The sequence below is a fragment of the Schizophyllum commune genome, assembly GCF_000143185.2.
Source record: "Schizophyllum commune H4-8 unplaced genomic scaffold SCHCOscaffold_14, whole genome shotgun sequence".
Classification (NCBI taxonomy): domain Eukaryota; kingdom Fungi; phylum Basidiomycota; class Agaricomycetes; order Agaricales; family Schizophyllaceae; genus Schizophyllum; species Schizophyllum commune.
Window position 1 is genome coordinate 1037000 of NW_026089551.1, and position 15691 is coordinate 1052690.

The 15691-nt window shown below is 59.1% G+C and overlaps 7 protein-coding genes across 7 annotated transcripts; 6 read left to right on the forward strand and 1 right to left on the reverse strand.

Annotated features, from left to right (window-relative positions):
• Positions 1 to 273: 273 nt before the first annotated feature.
• SCHCODRAFT_02753380 (uncharacterized protein) lies at positions 274 to 2924 on the forward strand. The gene is made up of 2 exons (XM_003027161.3): positions 274 to 669; positions 721 to 2924. Exons 1-2 carry the CDS (start codon positions 367 to 369, stop codon positions 2785 to 2787), a joined length of 2370 nt encoding a protein of 789 aa, XP_003027207.1. The 5' UTR covers positions 274 to 366; the 3' UTR covers positions 2788 to 2924.
• Positions 2925 to 3022: 98 nt separating this feature from the next.
• On the reverse strand, positions 3023 to 4659 carry SCHCODRAFT_02693694 (uncharacterized protein; the record flags this gene model as incomplete). Its single annotated transcript, XM_003027342.2, has 2 exons — positions 3023 to 4378; positions 4432 to 4659. The coding sequence occupies 2 exons, from the start codon at positions 4657 to 4659 to the stop codon at positions 3023 to 3025; spliced, it is 1584 nt and encodes a 527-aa protein (XP_003027388.1).
• Positions 4660 to 4844: 185 nt separating this feature from the next.
• SCHCODRAFT_02643499 (uncharacterized protein) lies at positions 4845 to 5733 on the forward strand. The gene is made up of 2 exons (XM_003027162.2): positions 4845 to 5351; positions 5403 to 5733. The coding sequence occupies exon 1, from the start codon at positions 4881 to 4883 to the stop codon at positions 5319 to 5321; it is 441 nt and encodes a 146-aa protein (XP_003027208.1). The 5' UTR covers positions 4845 to 4880; the 3' UTR covers positions 5322 to 5351; positions 5403 to 5733.
• Positions 5734 to 6023: 290 nt separating this feature from the next.
• On the forward strand, positions 6024 to 8410 carry SCHCODRAFT_02643503 (phosphoglycerate mutase-like protein). The gene is made up of 11 exons (XM_050346330.1): positions 6024 to 6180; positions 6235 to 6351; positions 6410 to 6557; positions 6609 to 6664; positions 6748 to 6882; positions 6940 to 7087; positions 7140 to 7304; positions 7424 to 7590; positions 7806 to 8150; positions 8209 to 8256; positions 8309 to 8410. The coding sequence occupies exons 1-10, from the start codon at positions 6067 to 6069 to the stop codon at positions 8254 to 8256; spliced, it is 1443 nt and encodes a 480-aa protein (XP_050197522.1). The 5' UTR covers positions 6024 to 6066; the 3' UTR covers positions 8309 to 8410.
• Positions 8411 to 8943: 533 nt separating this feature from the next.
• Positions 8944 to 9716, forward strand: SCHCODRAFT_02643505 (uncharacterized protein). Its single transcript, XM_050346331.1, has 2 exons — positions 8944 to 9148; positions 9232 to 9716. The coding sequence occupies exon 2, from the start codon at positions 9294 to 9296 to the stop codon at positions 9525 to 9527; it is 234 nt and encodes a 77-aa protein (XP_050197523.1). The 5' UTR covers positions 8944 to 9148; positions 9232 to 9293; the 3' UTR covers positions 9528 to 9716.
• Positions 9717 to 10330: 614 nt separating this feature from the next.
• On the forward strand, positions 10331 to 12837 carry SCHCODRAFT_02603352 (uncharacterized protein; the record flags this gene model as incomplete). Its single annotated transcript, XM_003027164.1, has 4 exons — positions 10331 to 10570; positions 10635 to 10960; positions 11015 to 11080; positions 11130 to 12837. The coding sequence occupies 4 exons, from the start codon at positions 10331 to 10333 to the stop codon at positions 12835 to 12837; spliced, it is 2340 nt and encodes a 779-aa protein (XP_003027210.1).
• Positions 12838 to 13610: 773 nt separating this feature from the next.
• On the forward strand, positions 13611 to 15621 carry SCHCODRAFT_02556847 (uncharacterized protein). Its single transcript, XM_003027165.3, has 2 exons — positions 13611 to 14171; positions 14235 to 15621. Exons 1-2 carry the CDS (start codon positions 13722 to 13724, stop codon positions 15480 to 15482), a joined length of 1698 nt encoding a protein of 565 aa, XP_003027211.1. The 5' UTR covers positions 13611 to 13721; the 3' UTR covers positions 15483 to 15621.
• Positions 15622 to 15691: the final 70 nt, after the last annotated feature.

The window sequence follows — 15691 nt, forward strand, 5'->3', positions numbered from 1 at the left end:
CTAGCGGTGTATGGGGCGGGCCGACCGGCCGATGGCCACAAGTGGAAACAATACACGGCTTAGCCCGTGACGCTCGTCGCAGTCGAAGGCCAATTGACCACAATCTTCATAGGGCCAACACACTCTACTTCAACCGGAAGACATGTTAGGTACTAGTCCCAGCGTCGCTCCGCATGCAGCAGACGAACGAAGCGAAGCGGATAGCACGGGATCTACACGTGGCCTTCTTTCAGGACAAGTTACGAGGCCATTGTTCGACGCAAGGGCCATTGCGCAGCCTCGTGGCCGACTTCGTCCAAGAATGGAACCAGAGATCGGTTGCTTTGTCTCTCTTGACTCTTACCATCGTGTTCCCGTCTCGTCGCCATGCCCTCCTCCGCCGCCAGTCGCGTCGCCGAAGCCTACGAGCTCACGTACCTCATCTTCAAGCACGTTCAATGCCTCGCTGGAAACGCGACCCTTCTCTCCGCCGCTCTGACCAACAGCTCTGTCGGTAGCGTGGCGCTTGACGTGCTATGGGAGACGCAGCAGAGCCTGCTACCGCTCTTCCAGGTGCTCTACCGGCGTTTGGAATTCGAGATCGAGGAGACCGACCCCCCTGGCATCGATCATTACGAGGCTTGCGGTGTCACGTTCGAGCTCGACGACGACCAGATGATTGAGCACCAGGTCAGTCTTGATTGACTGCGAGTCGGAGGTGCATGCGCTGACCTGACGCAGGTGCTTACCTGGAATTGTGATCCGCGCAAGATATCGACAGAGGAATTCGAGCGCTTCTACAACTATGCCAGGCGCATCAAGGTTCTCGACGACACGTACCCACCGCGAGGGCAGCCCACGAAGGAAGAAGAGGATCACATCCACCTCTCGCATAAGGTCGTCTTCAAAGTATTCTCCGCCGGTGACGGCGTTCTGCTACCGTCGCTTCACAAGCTGAACATCGGTCCCCGCATCATGGCTCTTTTCTATGGCCAGTCCTTTCGTTTGGAACAGGACGCAGACGAGACTAGCGACGACGACGGAGAAGACGACATCGACCGCAGTGACGACGATGACGGCATGGATGGCGCGGACGAAGAGTACGATGAGGAAGAGGACGAGGAAGATGAAGTGGTCGACAACACAACCCTGGAAGCGTGCTACCTGTCCGTGTACGAGAAGTGGTACTACAAACGGCTCTTCGCGCGCCTCTGCCGCATCGATAAACTCCGCTCTCTCGGTCTTCAGATCGACAACAAGCTCTCCATGGTGCGCGCCATTCGCGGCTTTACCCACCTCGACGAGCTCCACCTGAAGTTTGCGGACTACAAGCAAGGGAACACTACCACTGACATCGTTTCCTGGACTGCGGACATGGACGAACAAAAGAACGACACCTTGGCCGGCCGCACGCTCAAGGATTGCGACGCCCGTGACTTCAGTGGGCTCAAGACGCTTCACCTTTCCGATGCATATGATCTGGACAGGGTCGCGCGCGCGCTTCACAACCTCTCCTCTCACAAGCTCCGTCTCGAAGCCCTCCACGTGCGCAGCTGGCGCCACTCCGACGGAACTAAGCCCACGCTCGACCTATACGCCGCCATCCTCGACAAGTGCGACAAGCATGCGCTGCGGAAGCTGACTATGGTCACCAAGTGCTGGGGAAACGCGACGCTCGCGCCGAACGAGCTGTTCCGTGATCTCGTCGCGTTCCCCAATATCACGGACATGTGTCTCCACGTCGCTGATCGGTCTACGGATGTGGCGGGCTGCGTGGAGCTGTTTGCGCAAGCGTGGCCTCGGCTCGAGAGCCTGGTCTTCCTCAACAAGCCGTATCAGGACCGTGCACCCATTTACACATCCGTTAAGCATCTGGCGTGTCTCGCCGATCGGTGCCCGCGTCTCTCGTATGTGTCTCTTCAGGCCAAACTTGACGCGCTCCCTCCTCTCGGCAGTACGCCGAAGAGTCGATACCTCGACCGCAGTGTGACGCTCAACATCGGGGAGCACAGCCTGGAGGACCTGGAGGGTCTGAGCGAGAGGCACTTCGATAACCTCGTCGAGTTTTTGTCCAGCATCTTCCCCTACCCGACGCTCAAGGCGGTCACGTACGATGTCTTGCAACCGATCACGGACGACTATCCGGAGTCAGCGCTCGCGACATTCGATGATCCGTTCGGCGAAGACCGTCAGACGTGGATTGTCCCGCAAGCCAAGCGCACCGACGTTGTTGAAGCAAACGAGCCAGAGGCAGACCTCGGTTCCGAAGACGCCGTCAAGACGAAGACAAAGAGCAAGAAACGCGCGCCCACCAGCAAAAAGTCCACCAAGACGACAGCGACGCGTCCGGAGGCGCCCGCGACTCCCAGAAAGCAAAAGCAGCCCGTCCTGCAGCAACCGCCGACCCCCAAGAAGCCGCCCGTCCCGAGGGCGCCTGAATCGCACAAGAAGAAGCTTGTCGCGGACGACAGCCTCGAAGCACTCAACGATAATACGGTGCCCACCGTGATTGGTACCGCCAGTGCTAGCACTGCCGGCACCAACAAGGCCACCGCGGCTGAACCGACTGGAAAGAGGAAGACGAAGGCCACCATCGCGGCAACGAAAGCGATGGACATCGACTCTGCCTTCCAGATCACGTCGTTCCACGATGCTGGTGGACACCGCCTGCGCTCGAAGCGGTCTACGCCAGCGAGCACTCAGGAAGCGCCACCTGCGAAGCGGCGGCGCACAGCTGCAGCGAAGCCCGAGGCGAGTCAACCCAAGGGTCGCTCGACGAAGGCGTCCAAGGGGCGGTCCAGGAGGTAGGAAGGCGGCTGGGTATCTGCTCTTCTTGATCTCGCGCTCGCGATTATCTGTAGATTTCCTCTCTATGAATTAGGATGCATGCCTATTGCAACCTTCGTCTCTACGATTTTGTGTCGCCTGGAAAGTGTAATGATGCGAGGTACAGGCAATTGCGATTCTAAATACGTGCAACCAGAAATTCCAGAAGTCTAGAATGAGGCGATTCTATACTAGGCGGGTGTGTCTAATATCGAGACTAGATATTCCACCGCGACAGACGCCGGAGCATTCTATTCGCGACTATGTCCTCCACCTCCTCCCAGTTCGCTTTCGTCCTAGCAAAGTTTTCCGGGAGATCTGTTTGATTCGACTGAAAATCTGTTCGACCCGACCAGAACCCCTCTATCCTCCGAAGGCCCGGAAATAGCTTGCGCAGAATGGATGCAACGCTATTTACGAAGCTTTGTTCCAGTGGTTCGAACAACGAAGCGCTCGGCATAACGTTGAGCGTCAGAGGCCGGACGGCTACCGACTTCGGCAATGATTTGTCGGAGTACCATGACCAGCCGACGCGTAGCGGCAAGCGCACGTACTCGAGAAGAGGGCAGCGGCGCACGAGTGGCAGGAGGGCGTCAAAGGTAGGTAGAGCAAGGTATTTCTCAGCGTTCGAGCGCTCCGGCCGCTGGATGACGAGGCTGAGGAACTTGAGGCGCGGGAAGGCAAAAGAGAAGGTGTCAATAGCGTCCGCGAGGTTCGCGTGGCGACAGCAGAAGACTATGTCAAGGTGCTCCATATTTTTGAAACCGAGGAGGTCGGCGAAAAGGGAGCTCGCGCGGAAGAGGAGTCCCGAGAAAGCGTTGCCGGTGAATACGCAGAGATGGGTGAGCGTCGACGGGTCGCAGTACGCGTGGATTTCGCGATAGAGGTCGATGGTTTGCTTGTAGGACCCGATGCGCTTTATGTTGTCGGCACCGCGAGGGACGGTGATCTCCAGCGCGATCACCGAGTTTCTCTTTTTGGTCCGTGGTAGACTGCCCAGGGTCCTGGCCGCATCGACTACAGACGAGGGCTGGATGAGCCGCACAATGCTGGGGCTGAAGTTGCCGGCAGAAGGATATGTTGGCGATTTGTAATCCCGTTGGATTCCGTTGGGCCTAAAGGCTTCGAAAGTATGCAGATTGGGCAGTGGTCCCCGCGTCTCTAGCCATTGCGCAAATTGCGGCACGTATTGAACGCCAAGACAGCGCAGCGAGCGCATGTCGCATAGGGCACCCAGAGTGATCGATTTGCATTTCTTGTCTTTTCCTTCGAGGTCGCGACGTACGAAGAGCAAGCGTGTGTCAGTGGTGCTCGTCGGTACGTGGAGGGTTATTGCCTTGTGAAGACTGTTGACAACCCTGGAATGCAGCCTGAGAGTTTGGAGCATCGGCAAGATTGTGGACTTGGGGTCTAGTCCCTGGAATAGTGAAGGGTGGAGAGTGATGTTGCAGCGAAGGTTGCCGTTGTCTTGACTGTCATCGAGCACCTTCACGCGCCGTGCGTATGAGTGAAAGCGCTTCCATGGAGGGCTCTTGTAGCCAGGCTCAAAGCGTAGAATTCGCGTCTCGTCTTTCTGTGGTCCATGAATGAGTATAGTGATCACCAGCCCAGCATGCACAAGCGCACCAATCGGAACAGCCGTGCCACCGGCCGCAGGGTCAGGAAGAGAGGAACAAGTGAAGTCTGGTTCTCCCAAAGAGTGTCTAGAGATACTGATGAAAAGCTACGCGAGACGATCATGAGCGACAGCAGCTCATCGTTACGAGCCAGGTTGGAGGTTCCGGCGAGAACTTGCTTAATGATGATGCCAATGAGTTCTGGAGTTCGCGCTACCTTCTGAGATGCCAGAGTCATGGATACCAGTCAATCCTAGGGACGAGACTATACAAGCAGGGAAGAGAGCAGTAAATGTTTTCTGACTTCTCCGCGGCGGCGGTTGTAAGCGAGGGATGTGATACGTTCAGTCACGTCAACACGCGGATCACATGGCATTCGCATGGAATAAGCGGCGTCTATTTGCGGACCAAACACAGCGTTCCGATCACTCTCGACGTCGTCGACCGCGTCGGTGAACAATGGCTTCGACGATGCTGGCGTGCGCAAGGCAACAACGGCGAACTTGGTTGCGCGTGACGCGCTCATTCGCGACAGCGACCCCGAGCATAGCGCCTGAACCGACGCCGGGGGCGTCTCACATATCTCCCCCCGTCGCTGCGCAGACTCCCTCGGGGTCGGAGCCATTGACGCACTACAAGATCACGTCGCGGCGCTCAGCATGGGGCCTCGGAGACAGGATTAAGGGCACCCTCGTTGCACTCGGTCTGCACAAACGCAACCAGACAGTCTACCACGCACACGCGCCAGACATCGCGGGCAAGATCCTCGCGGTGAAGGAACTCGTCGAGGTGGAGAACGTGCCTGCGTCTGCGGTCAGGACGAAGCAACAGCAACGCCACGAGCGCGCGTCACCGAGGGGGTACAAGGTGGTGGGCACGAAGCAGGGCGCGTGGCTGTAGGGAGGACGCTAGACGTTCAACGGCATACCGGTGAGTCTGGGAGTTCTTCTGCTCAACGTAGACGCTCATGGAGTCTCTTAGCCTTCCTATGCTAGAGATCGTCGCATATATGCGTACATTATGCACTGCGCTGGAGCATGCAACTGCCCAGCCGGCCCATATTGCGACCGACGCGCGCTCCTCAACGCGCGAGGGCCATACAGCATCATTGTCCTGTAGCCGAGGCAGATGGGGCAACTTCTCATCACGCCTTCGACTATGCATATCAATACATCCACCTCCGCTCTTGCCTGATACTCCTGTCCCCATACCAGAAGAACTACGAAAGGGCGATTGAAACCCGTCATCTGCCGTGAATGCCCCTCAATAAAGCATCTACAATGACTTGCACGGGTCCACCGCAGTAATAAGGCGCGTGTGCCAAGGTGATTTCGTCGATAATCTTTGTCGATATGGAAAGAAGCCTTCAAGAAGTACTGACCTTCAGGCATCAACGTCACGATGGACCTTCCATGCGAAGGAAGCAGGCATACCGTTGGCCCAAGCCTCGCGTATTCCACTTGTCCGTCCGCGCCCGCCTCTTGACACGCACCCGGATTAGATGAGTACCTAGAACGCGCAAGAGGCGTGTTGTCCCCTCGCCTCTTATAAGCTCAGCACCTTCCCCAAATTATCCAAACACCAGCCCCCTGCAAATCGACTTGCGTCCTACACATCTCTTCTCCCTCGTCCCACCTTTAGCATCATGTCGCAGGTCCTCGGTGTCATCGTCGTCGCCCGCAATGGCGACCGCACCAATCTCTACCAGGACCCCAAGTCCTATGTGGCGTCGCTCGCGGAGACCACCGCTCTCGGCGAGGTATGTCGCCTTTGCTCGTGCGCGTACTCGCAGCACGTCCTAACGCCCCTGCAGGTCCAGTCGCACCAGCTTGGCCAGCTGCTCCGCCGCACGTACTTCGACCCGTCTTCGCCCTCGTACATCTCGGGCATCCGCAGCGACCTCGTCGACAACAACGAGGTGCATGTGAGGGTGAGTGGCGCGGGCGTTGTGAGATGAAGACTGGGATTCGGGCTAACGCCGGGCGCAGGTCAAGGCAGGCACGGCGGGCACGGTCGTCTTCGACTCGGCGATCGCGCTCCTGCAGGGGCTCTACCCGCCGACCGAGAAGAACAAGATCGTGCTCGCGAATGAGACGACCATCGTCGCGCCGCTCGGTGGCTACCAGTATGTGCCGGGTATGACTTTCCATCTACCCCTCGACCACCCTTCACTAACCCACCTCCCAGTCGAGACCGTCGAGCCCGGAAACGACCGTTCCCTCGAGGGGTGGACGGCCTGCCCTGTACGTCGTGTCCTCCCCGCGCATGCCGTGTCTTTCGCGCGCACGTCGCGCCTGCCGATCACGCCGCCTAACGCCCATCGCAGAACTTCCAGAAGCACGTCGACGAGTTCCACAAGTCGGAGGAGTTCAAGAAGAAGGAGAAGGAGGCCGCGCCGTTCTTCTCCGCGGTGCGCGACTTCGTGTTTGGCCGGCCGACGACGCTGGAGAATGCGTGGAATGTGCGTGGGCGCGTTGTGCATCGAGGGGACAATGGGGCTGATTCAGGTTCCGTCCAGCTCTACGACTACGTGTCGACGCAGTACACGCACAACCGCACGTACGCGTTCCGCCTGCCGCCGAGGCTCGACGAGCAGTCGCGCGCGCTCGCCGACTGGCACGAGGCGGGCGTCTTTTCCGACAAGGCGCCCAACGGCATCGGCAATGGTGCGCTGAAAGTCCTGCTTGATGCTTTGAATGATATTCAACGTCCTTCCAGTCGCCGGACGCACCCTGTTGCACACGATCCTGCGCGCCCTTGAGCGCGTGTCGTTCAACCACGATCCGCTCCAGTTCCTCCTGGTCGAGACCTCGTACCAGCCGCTGGTGTCGTTCTTCAACCTGACGGGCATGGCAAACCAGCACCATGAGCTGAAGGCGATTCGTGAGTATCATATTCCTATCCTCCCGATCCTTCCAAGTTACACTTTGATGTCTACCACTTCCATCCATCGTTACCTTGATAATCCTGTCATCGTCACCTCATACTTACACCCTCCCTAGCCGACTTCGCCTCCGCCGTCGCCGTCGAGCTCCGTCGCGGCGCGCCGCCCGACATCCGCGACTTCCTCCGCTTCCGCTTCACGAACGGCTCGGCTGGTTTCCACGACGTGCACCCGTATGGGCACAAGGCGGACATCCCCCTGACGGAGTTCATCTATAGGGCGGAGGTGAGTGGGTTTCTGTGTGTGCGCTTAGATGAAGGGTGTTTGGGTATGGATGAAAGGCGATAGGGGAACGGTGAATGAAGGAGGTGGTGCACGAAAGGGCAGTCAATGAGGACGTACGCTGAAGGGACTCATTGCATGGCTCTCACGGAGCTTGGCGCACCAACCCACCCGCGCCATGTTGACTGTATGAGCCCCCGCTGACGCCACCCTCCCAGGGCTCCGCCATCTCGAGCAACAAGCAGTGGATGCAGGTCTGCGGCGCCAAGGACCTCGGCGGGCACGGCGGCGAGTGGACCGTCGGGCCCAACCTTACCGCGTCCGGAGCTGGTGCCTCCGCCTTTGGGTTCTCCGACGCCCCCGCCTCCGCCTCGGACTCGTGCGGCCTCGACCTTGGGCGCGCGCTCGGCTTCGAGCAGGCGCAGGACTGTGGCTTCGACCTCGTCCCGCTGCTCGCCGGGTTCGCGGTGGCGATGCTCGCGCTGACCGCGCTGCTGTTCGGCCGCAGGCGCCTCGCGAGGCAGGCGGTGAGGCTGGAGGGCGAGGAGAGGTGGGAGGGATACGTGAGTGATGGTTTTCGTCGCGCAGAAAAGGAGGGGTGATGCTGACCCAACTTGACAGCGCGACGCGAAGGAGGTGCAGGTCGTTGTGCCTGTTAGCCGGGCTTGAAGCCTTGTTGATCGCCCAGCGAGGAGGCTCGGCTCAGCGCTGAGTATAGTGAGGAGGGAGGAGAGATCCATCGCCAGAGACGCTGGGCATCATCGTACATACACGCGGACTCGACTAGGCGCCGGCGCTGGGTGAAGGTGTTGTTGTTTCTTTTCATCTGATTCTTCATCTTACTTCATTGTATCTTCATCTTTACTCCTTTGCACCCACAACATACATGCATCTACGGACTGATTGTATTATTCTCTAGGTCTTCCCTACATCTCTGTATTATTCACGACATCTATGCATTTTAATTTTCCCTCACAGGTCGTGGTGTCCGGTGTGACCTCCAAACTGCAACGAATGGGACGACTTGGGCTTATGGCGCTATTCTGAGCACTCAGCAATGCCTTTCAGGAAAAGCATGCTCGTACGTCGTGCGGTGGACGTGAACCGCCCGGGCTGATGACTATACAGTCAGGCATGGGGATCTTGAGGCTGATGGCGGCAGTGCCGCAAAGTCGCCGACCGCAAGCACTGGCTTCGGTAGCCAGGTTAGCGCATGATGCCTGTCAGTGTCATGATGCGCGAGGGAGGCCATGTCATGATGCGTGAGGGAGGCCATGTCCTGCGTCTCGCGATGGTCATACAATGAAGCTCTCACGACGTTTGTGCCCGTCTTCCACGGTCAGAGCACTGATGAAGAGAGACCTTGTGCTGATGCTCGTCCCAGGCATTTTCATCGCATCTTGTCGCAGGTATTCTCGTCCCGATACCATGCTCATCGAAGACTAGCCTGGGAGAGCCTCAGCGACGCCGTGACGATGCTGTTGGCTCTTTGCGGCGCCGGGCTCTAGTGGTCGGACGTAGTCTCTAGCTAGGCAAAGATACCTCGCAACGGATTTCCCAGGTATTGTGGCAAGCCGAACCCTGACTAGACGCGGCGGGCGAGCTCAGGCTCGACGTCGTCACTGACATATACGATCCTTGAAGGTGTGACCCAAGTCCAACTTCAACTGTGACGCCCATCGGAACGCAGCATTCCAAATTCCGACATGCGTCGTGAAGGCGCTCGCTGGATGTTGATGAACCCAGACGTCGGCATCGGACGTTCGCTCGTGCAGGATCGATCAGACGCCCGCCACCATCGCGACAAGATGTTCTGCGTCTTTCTAATTTTCTCGACCATAATCGTCGACCTCGCATGGCCACAAAGCATCGTCCCGACGGTTGGATTTTCGCTTCCGACTGCCATGGGAGACTTAGCTTGCGCAGCCAAGGGCGAGTGAATGACTTCCATAGCCCCGAGCGCCGTATGTCCGTCGCATGCGGGGTAACAAGGGTCGAGGTGAGTTTGCCACGCCTTGTTGAACGTTCTTTTACAAAAATACCGTGTTGCCGTCGTACCCTCCAGAGTTGAGCAGGTCTATTTGTTGTCCTTCAGATTAACTTCGGGCGAGAGATGGGTGCCAAGGCCCTTTTCTTCTAGTCTAAACTGAATAGGATGTGACTAGAGTGAAATGGGATATTGAAAGGGGCGTGAAAGGGACGTGTCTGGGTTCGGGAAGAACCAAGTTGAAGAGACTAAGGAACATCTGTGCGATCGGTTCTGCCGCCGAGGACCAATTGGATGCGGAGATGTAGACGTGCGTGGCGGGGATTCCGTGTGGAATGGGCCGGATGGCTGCTGACGGCACGATGGAGCCATTCATTTACGCCACTAAGGCCAGAGAAGCGGCTCAACATGAGACATCTCTCCGCATCTTCCACCTCCGTCGTCCGCAAAACCTCTCTCTCCTCCGCCCTCCATGTCCTCTCGAAAGCTGAGGAGGGCGCGCTATGCGCCTGTGGCCCGCACGGGACCACGCGGGCGGTCCCGTGCCTGGTCCGTGCGCGCTTTGTAAGGTGTGACAGTGACGTAACGAGGTGACGGCTCAGGGGGCGAGGCGTCTTTCACCGTTTTGCCCCCGTTTGTGAATCGAATCTCGCGCGGCGATCCAGCACGCAGAGCCAGGAGCCCGCCAGACAGCCAGAAGAGCGCCGTCACGCACCCAAAGTTCGAACCTTTGTTATATTCCGCCCGGAAATTAGAATGCCCGCCGCCGCGCGAACGCCGCGGCCCGCAGCACCCCCGCCGTCGTCGCCCGCTGCGACGGTGAAGAACAGGAAGCGCAAGGCGGCAACCGTCGAGCCGCCGAAGGAGGATACGGAGAGGAAGGAGAGCAAGCGCCCGCGGAGGGCGACGACGCCCACACCCGCCGCGCCGGCTGAGTCCGCGCCCGAGCCCGTTGTGGCGCAAGAGCAGCAGCAGCCCGCTAATGCGGGTCCAAAGGTCCGTGTCGGAGGAGCATGCTCTATTGGCGTGCACGCGCTGACCGTCCGCCCTGCCCCCACAGCCCCGTCGCGAGCGCGCGCCACGTCGCCCGCCGCCGCCGCCCACGCGCAGGTCCAATCGCCAGCGTGGGCGCGCGCCATCGCCGACGCCCACCATGCGCCTAGCACTCGCCGCGCTGGAGGTCGAGGCGCAGGACATCGTGATGTACGAGGAGGAGGAGAACGAGGCTGGGCCGAGCGGGAGTAGTCATGATGGTGATGAGGACGGGGATGTCACGATGGTCGAGGCGGAGAATGAGAACGAGGAGGCGGGGTGTATTCCGCCGGAGCCGATCGAAGACCTGACGGTGTGTCCGCCGGAGGAAGCCTTGCCGTGTCCTGCCGCCCTGTGCGTGATGTCCTCGCGATTGTCTTTGAGCCCGGCCTTCTGACACGTTATCAGACATGAGAAGAAGAGTGACAGCGGCAAGTATGAAGAGAATGCTGCCTCCGACAAGGGCGCTGACAGGTGAGCCTCCCGCGTCCTTTGCTTCATTCTCCCGCTCACCATGTTCCAGCGCCGACTTCGAGTTCGTGAACGAGTCCGCGGACACGATGAACGCAGACGAGACGACGGAGGACTCGGACGATGACGACGATGCAGACAGCGATTGCTCGATGATCGAGCAACAGATCTACCTCCCCGACGACGAAGATGCGGAGGGCGAGGACGACATCGACTCGGTCATCATCCAGTCATGGCCCGTCCCGCCCCAGCAACAACAGCAGCAGCAACTCACTACCATTTTCATCCCGCCCTGCCCTACCAACGCCCTCCCCACACCACCAGCCACACCCACACCCCGCCGCCCCATTTACCCGCCCCCGCCCGGCCTCCGTCTCAAGCCGCACCTCCATCCCTGCGGCCGCGCGCTCGCCGACTTCACCAACGACCCGCAGCTCGACCGTGGCACCCCGCGTGTCATTCCCAAGCAGCGGCTGCCCGCGCCGCGCCCCATCACTCCGCAGGCCCACGAGACGTGGCGCTGGCTTGCGTGCAGCGCGCCCGTGCCGCCCTCGGTCGGGCCCGTGGACGCGAGCGATACGGAGCCGCCGGCGCCGTGGGTGGCATGGGGCGCGGGCGGGTCGGTGTGTGCGCAGGAGGGATATATGGCGGGCGAGCAGGTGGTCGGGGTGGAGTATGCCCATGGGCAGGAAGGGTATATGGACGGGTACTTTGCGCAGCCGCAGGAATATGCGCAGCCTCAGGAGGGATACTCGCAGCCTCAGCAGGGACAGTACGCACCATCACAGGAGCAGTACGCGCAACAGGGACAGGAGAATTATGCGCCGCAGGAGGGCTACGCTGCGACCGACAACGCGGGCTTTGCATTCCAGCCGCAGCAAGGGTATGAAGAGACCACTTACGGGTACGAGGCGGCGACCTATGGTTCGGATGCGACGGCAAACTACAGCTACGGCACCGAGGGCGCATATACCCAGGGCTCGACGTCTTACACCCCTGCGCCCGAGGTGTCCGCGTCGTACACGACTTCGGAGGCCTCCTACACCTCACAGGAGCAGTTCACCGCCCCGTCGCCAGAGCAGTACACGTCGCCATCTCCGGAAGCGTCTACGTCGTATACGACTCCCGAAGCCTCCATGTCGTACGCTGCGCCCGAGATGTACTCGTCTCCGACCAACTTCGACGCATATAGCCCGCCGCCGACGTTCGCTGGTACGGGGGAGCAGCCGTACGACCCCTCGGCATACAACTACCAGCTCTTCGACATGCCGGCGCCGACCTCATCTGACCCCGCGTACACGACCCCCATCGACCCTGCCCTCACCGCCCCGACGCCCATGCCTGCATACACATCCTCTGCACCTGATTCCCTTCCGACGCTGCTCCCTGCGCCGGCGCAGCCGCTCCCCGGACGCCTCGCCGGCTGGACCTATCGCCCGAGACCTCGCGGTGGCGCCCCGGGCACGGAAGGCCTGATGAGGGTCATGGCGAGGGACTTGAGGGTGCCGAGCGCGTCTGCGGATGGCTGCGTGTCGTTGAGCGCCCCGGTAGACGGATGCATCTCGCCCAGCGCGACGACGATCGCGCCGACGACGCCGCCGCCGAGCGTCCACGTCCCCCAGTGCATCTCGGGCTGGCTGAGGCGGCTCGCGTATGATGGTGGACGGCCGAGGCGGCTGGTGGCGTCGCCTGCAAGGCATGCGTACCCGCCGCTGTGCGCGAGCAAGTTGGCTTATGTGGTCGTTGGGGCTGATGAGTGATCCTTTGCCGCTTTTTCCCTCGTCCAGCTGCTCGTCTTGATAATGCACACCCATATGAACTCCATCGTCCCCAACACAACACCTCTTTATCCTGTATCATTATCTGGCTCTCGTGCTGTGTCACTCGCATGCATATCGGGATTTTTCTCTTGGTTGTTTCCTCGCATCTTATAATCTTCTCTTACATCCCTCCGTGTCTTTTGCATTTCTCGACTCTTGTCTCCTGCATTTCTCTTTTACTCACATCTCTCCTCTCTCCTCTCATCACTGTGTATACCTCATCGTCTCTTCTCTCGAACAGAACAAATTACCCCGGAAGTTCCACCTCACATCATCACACTTTTCGCCGCTTTCTGGCTTCGCTCTTCGCTGTACCTACGCTGTATCAGTACTGTGCTCTTCTCGTACGGTGCAGTAACTTTGCTCGGTACGGCCTTTACAGCGTCGCGCCCTGCAGCACCTGCGTAGCGTATCTCTACTTACATACGGCGGCGCAGACGTCGCGCGGGCGATCTTGGAATACATACTTGCTGGACGGGTCCGAGTGCCTGGATGGTGGTCTTTTCGGGGAATATGTGTTGCGCGAGCGTGAGTTGCAAGAAAGTGAAAAGGTGCGGAGGCGTCGGGGACGCGAACCGCGGGCGATACTACTGAGTTCAACAACGCGCAACGTTGAGAGCACGTGCACCACGTGATCAGGGTATAGGTCAATACCAGTCAATAAAGGCGAAGGCTCCGAGCGCACCCTCTTTGAACTCGTCTGTAATTGTTCGAGTCATCCGGTCACGTACGTTGGCCTTTTGTCAGAGGCAAAACGGTGTCACTGTCTTGAGTCTCACCACCACCTCTCCGGCAATTTCAAGCTCGAAGACTGCAGTCTTTCGATGGATTCCGTTGCCACCTCCTTAGCCCGCCAACCCAGCCCTGAAAGCTCGCCTACTCATACGGATGCCATGGCCTCTACGTTGACTGCAACCCTCCTCAAGAACCCGCAGCCATCTGCTTCGAATGTCGAAGCGGCGAAAGAGACGACAGCGTCGCAATACGGCGCGCCGTACTCTACCGGTGGCCGCGTCGTTTCTATCTACGAGATATTCTTCGGGATCTGCAAGCTGGTCCTCGCCAACGGAAAACCTGCGGATCTCGTGCCACTCGTCACCGTGAGCCGCGCGGCGAGCGAGGTAGCGCGCGACGTTCTTTGGGAGAAGCAGACCGAATTCGGGCCCCTATTCAGGACGATACCGCGCGTGGAGGCAAAGGAGATAGGGGGCTGTCGCTATATCTGCGAACCTGTTGATGAACTCGTCTTCAGTTCGCGGAGAGTCCAACGTGTGGTGAGTTGTGGATGTTCATTGGAGACCATGTCGCATTCTGACCGGTCACAAATCACTTTATAGTCCTTCGAACTTCCCGCCGGTACGCCGAAAAGCTTGACGGATGCTGAGTACGCCACGTTCAGCGACTACGCGCGGCGCATCAAGAAATTTTTGGACGGGTTTGCATATGAAGACTGGAAGAGCGCCGATGAGATCGATCCGCAGCTCCTAGGTGCTGTGCTCGAGCGAGGGCCAATTCTTCCGCGTGTCCACACTTTGCGACAAGGCGGCGGCTTCAAGATGGCTTTCACCCATCACTATGTCAAGGCCACGGTCTTCTGCCGCCTCCAACCCGCGTCAGGGGATGGCGCTCCAGCTGGCCTATGCCTCATGAAGAGAGGTCGCAAGGGGCCGCCTCGGAGGATTGGAACGATTGTACCGCTCTCGAATTTCCGCTCGCTGAATGTCTTTCACGAGCATGGCGATGCATTCGAACAGATCGCGAGTCTCCGCGACCTCCAGCACCTGGACGAACTCCACCTCACCAACTTCAGGGCGGACAGCTGCTTTGACGAAGAGCCAGCGAGAGCGTCCGAATCGGGGTTCCGCTCGCTGCGGACTCTGGTATTTGCAGGACATCAGAAGCGGCTGCATGACGCCCGGTATGCTCTACGCGCCATGTCCTCGGAGCCGCTCCGCCTGAAGGCGCTTGCGTATTACGGTGCCGAACAGATAGGCGAGGACGACCAACGGGACGCTCAACGCTTTCATACTGCGGTGCGCGAGTGCGTGGACCACGACAGCCTCACTACTTTGCTCGTCTCGACTGGCCGCAGGGGGTGCGTGCGCGCGGCCGACCTCTTCGCCGACCTCTGCGTATTCAAGAATATCTCTCGCGCACAGATCAACTTCGACTCAATCGACTCGAAAGACGCGGACGCGGACGGCGCGCTGGATCTGCTGAGTGGCGCGTGGCCGAAGCTCGAGTATCTCACCTTCGCTCATCATGCGGTGACGCTCGCAGGCCTAACGCCGTTAGCTCGACGGTGCCCGGCGTTGAAAGCCCTGAGTGCCGCAATTGATATGCGCTGCATTCCTGAGCCTATCCTGCAGTCGCAGCGCGAGGTTATGAGCGAGCGCCGCGTCGAGCTCGTGATTCGGATGGGGACGGTACCGAGCGCGAGCGATGATCTTATGCAATTCTTGGACAGTATATTTCCACCACCGACATTGCGCCGTATCAGTGCACATAGAGGCAATTATCGTGCTGCTTATGATTGGGATGAATTTTGGACGAGAATGCAGGAACGAGCGGTCACAGAATTATAGCCTCGCTTTTATCAATAGCGCTTTCTATCTACTCAAATTCTGTTGTCAGACTGTGATGATTTTGCCTGAATGTACTCTATCGCACGCTTTACAACACTTGTTAGACTACAAAGCGACATAGACGGGATAGGCGCAGCGCTAGCGGAGGACCGGCCCGGCTTCCAAAACCATAAAGGCTAGCCTGGCACATCGGCCACCTTGACTCTCAC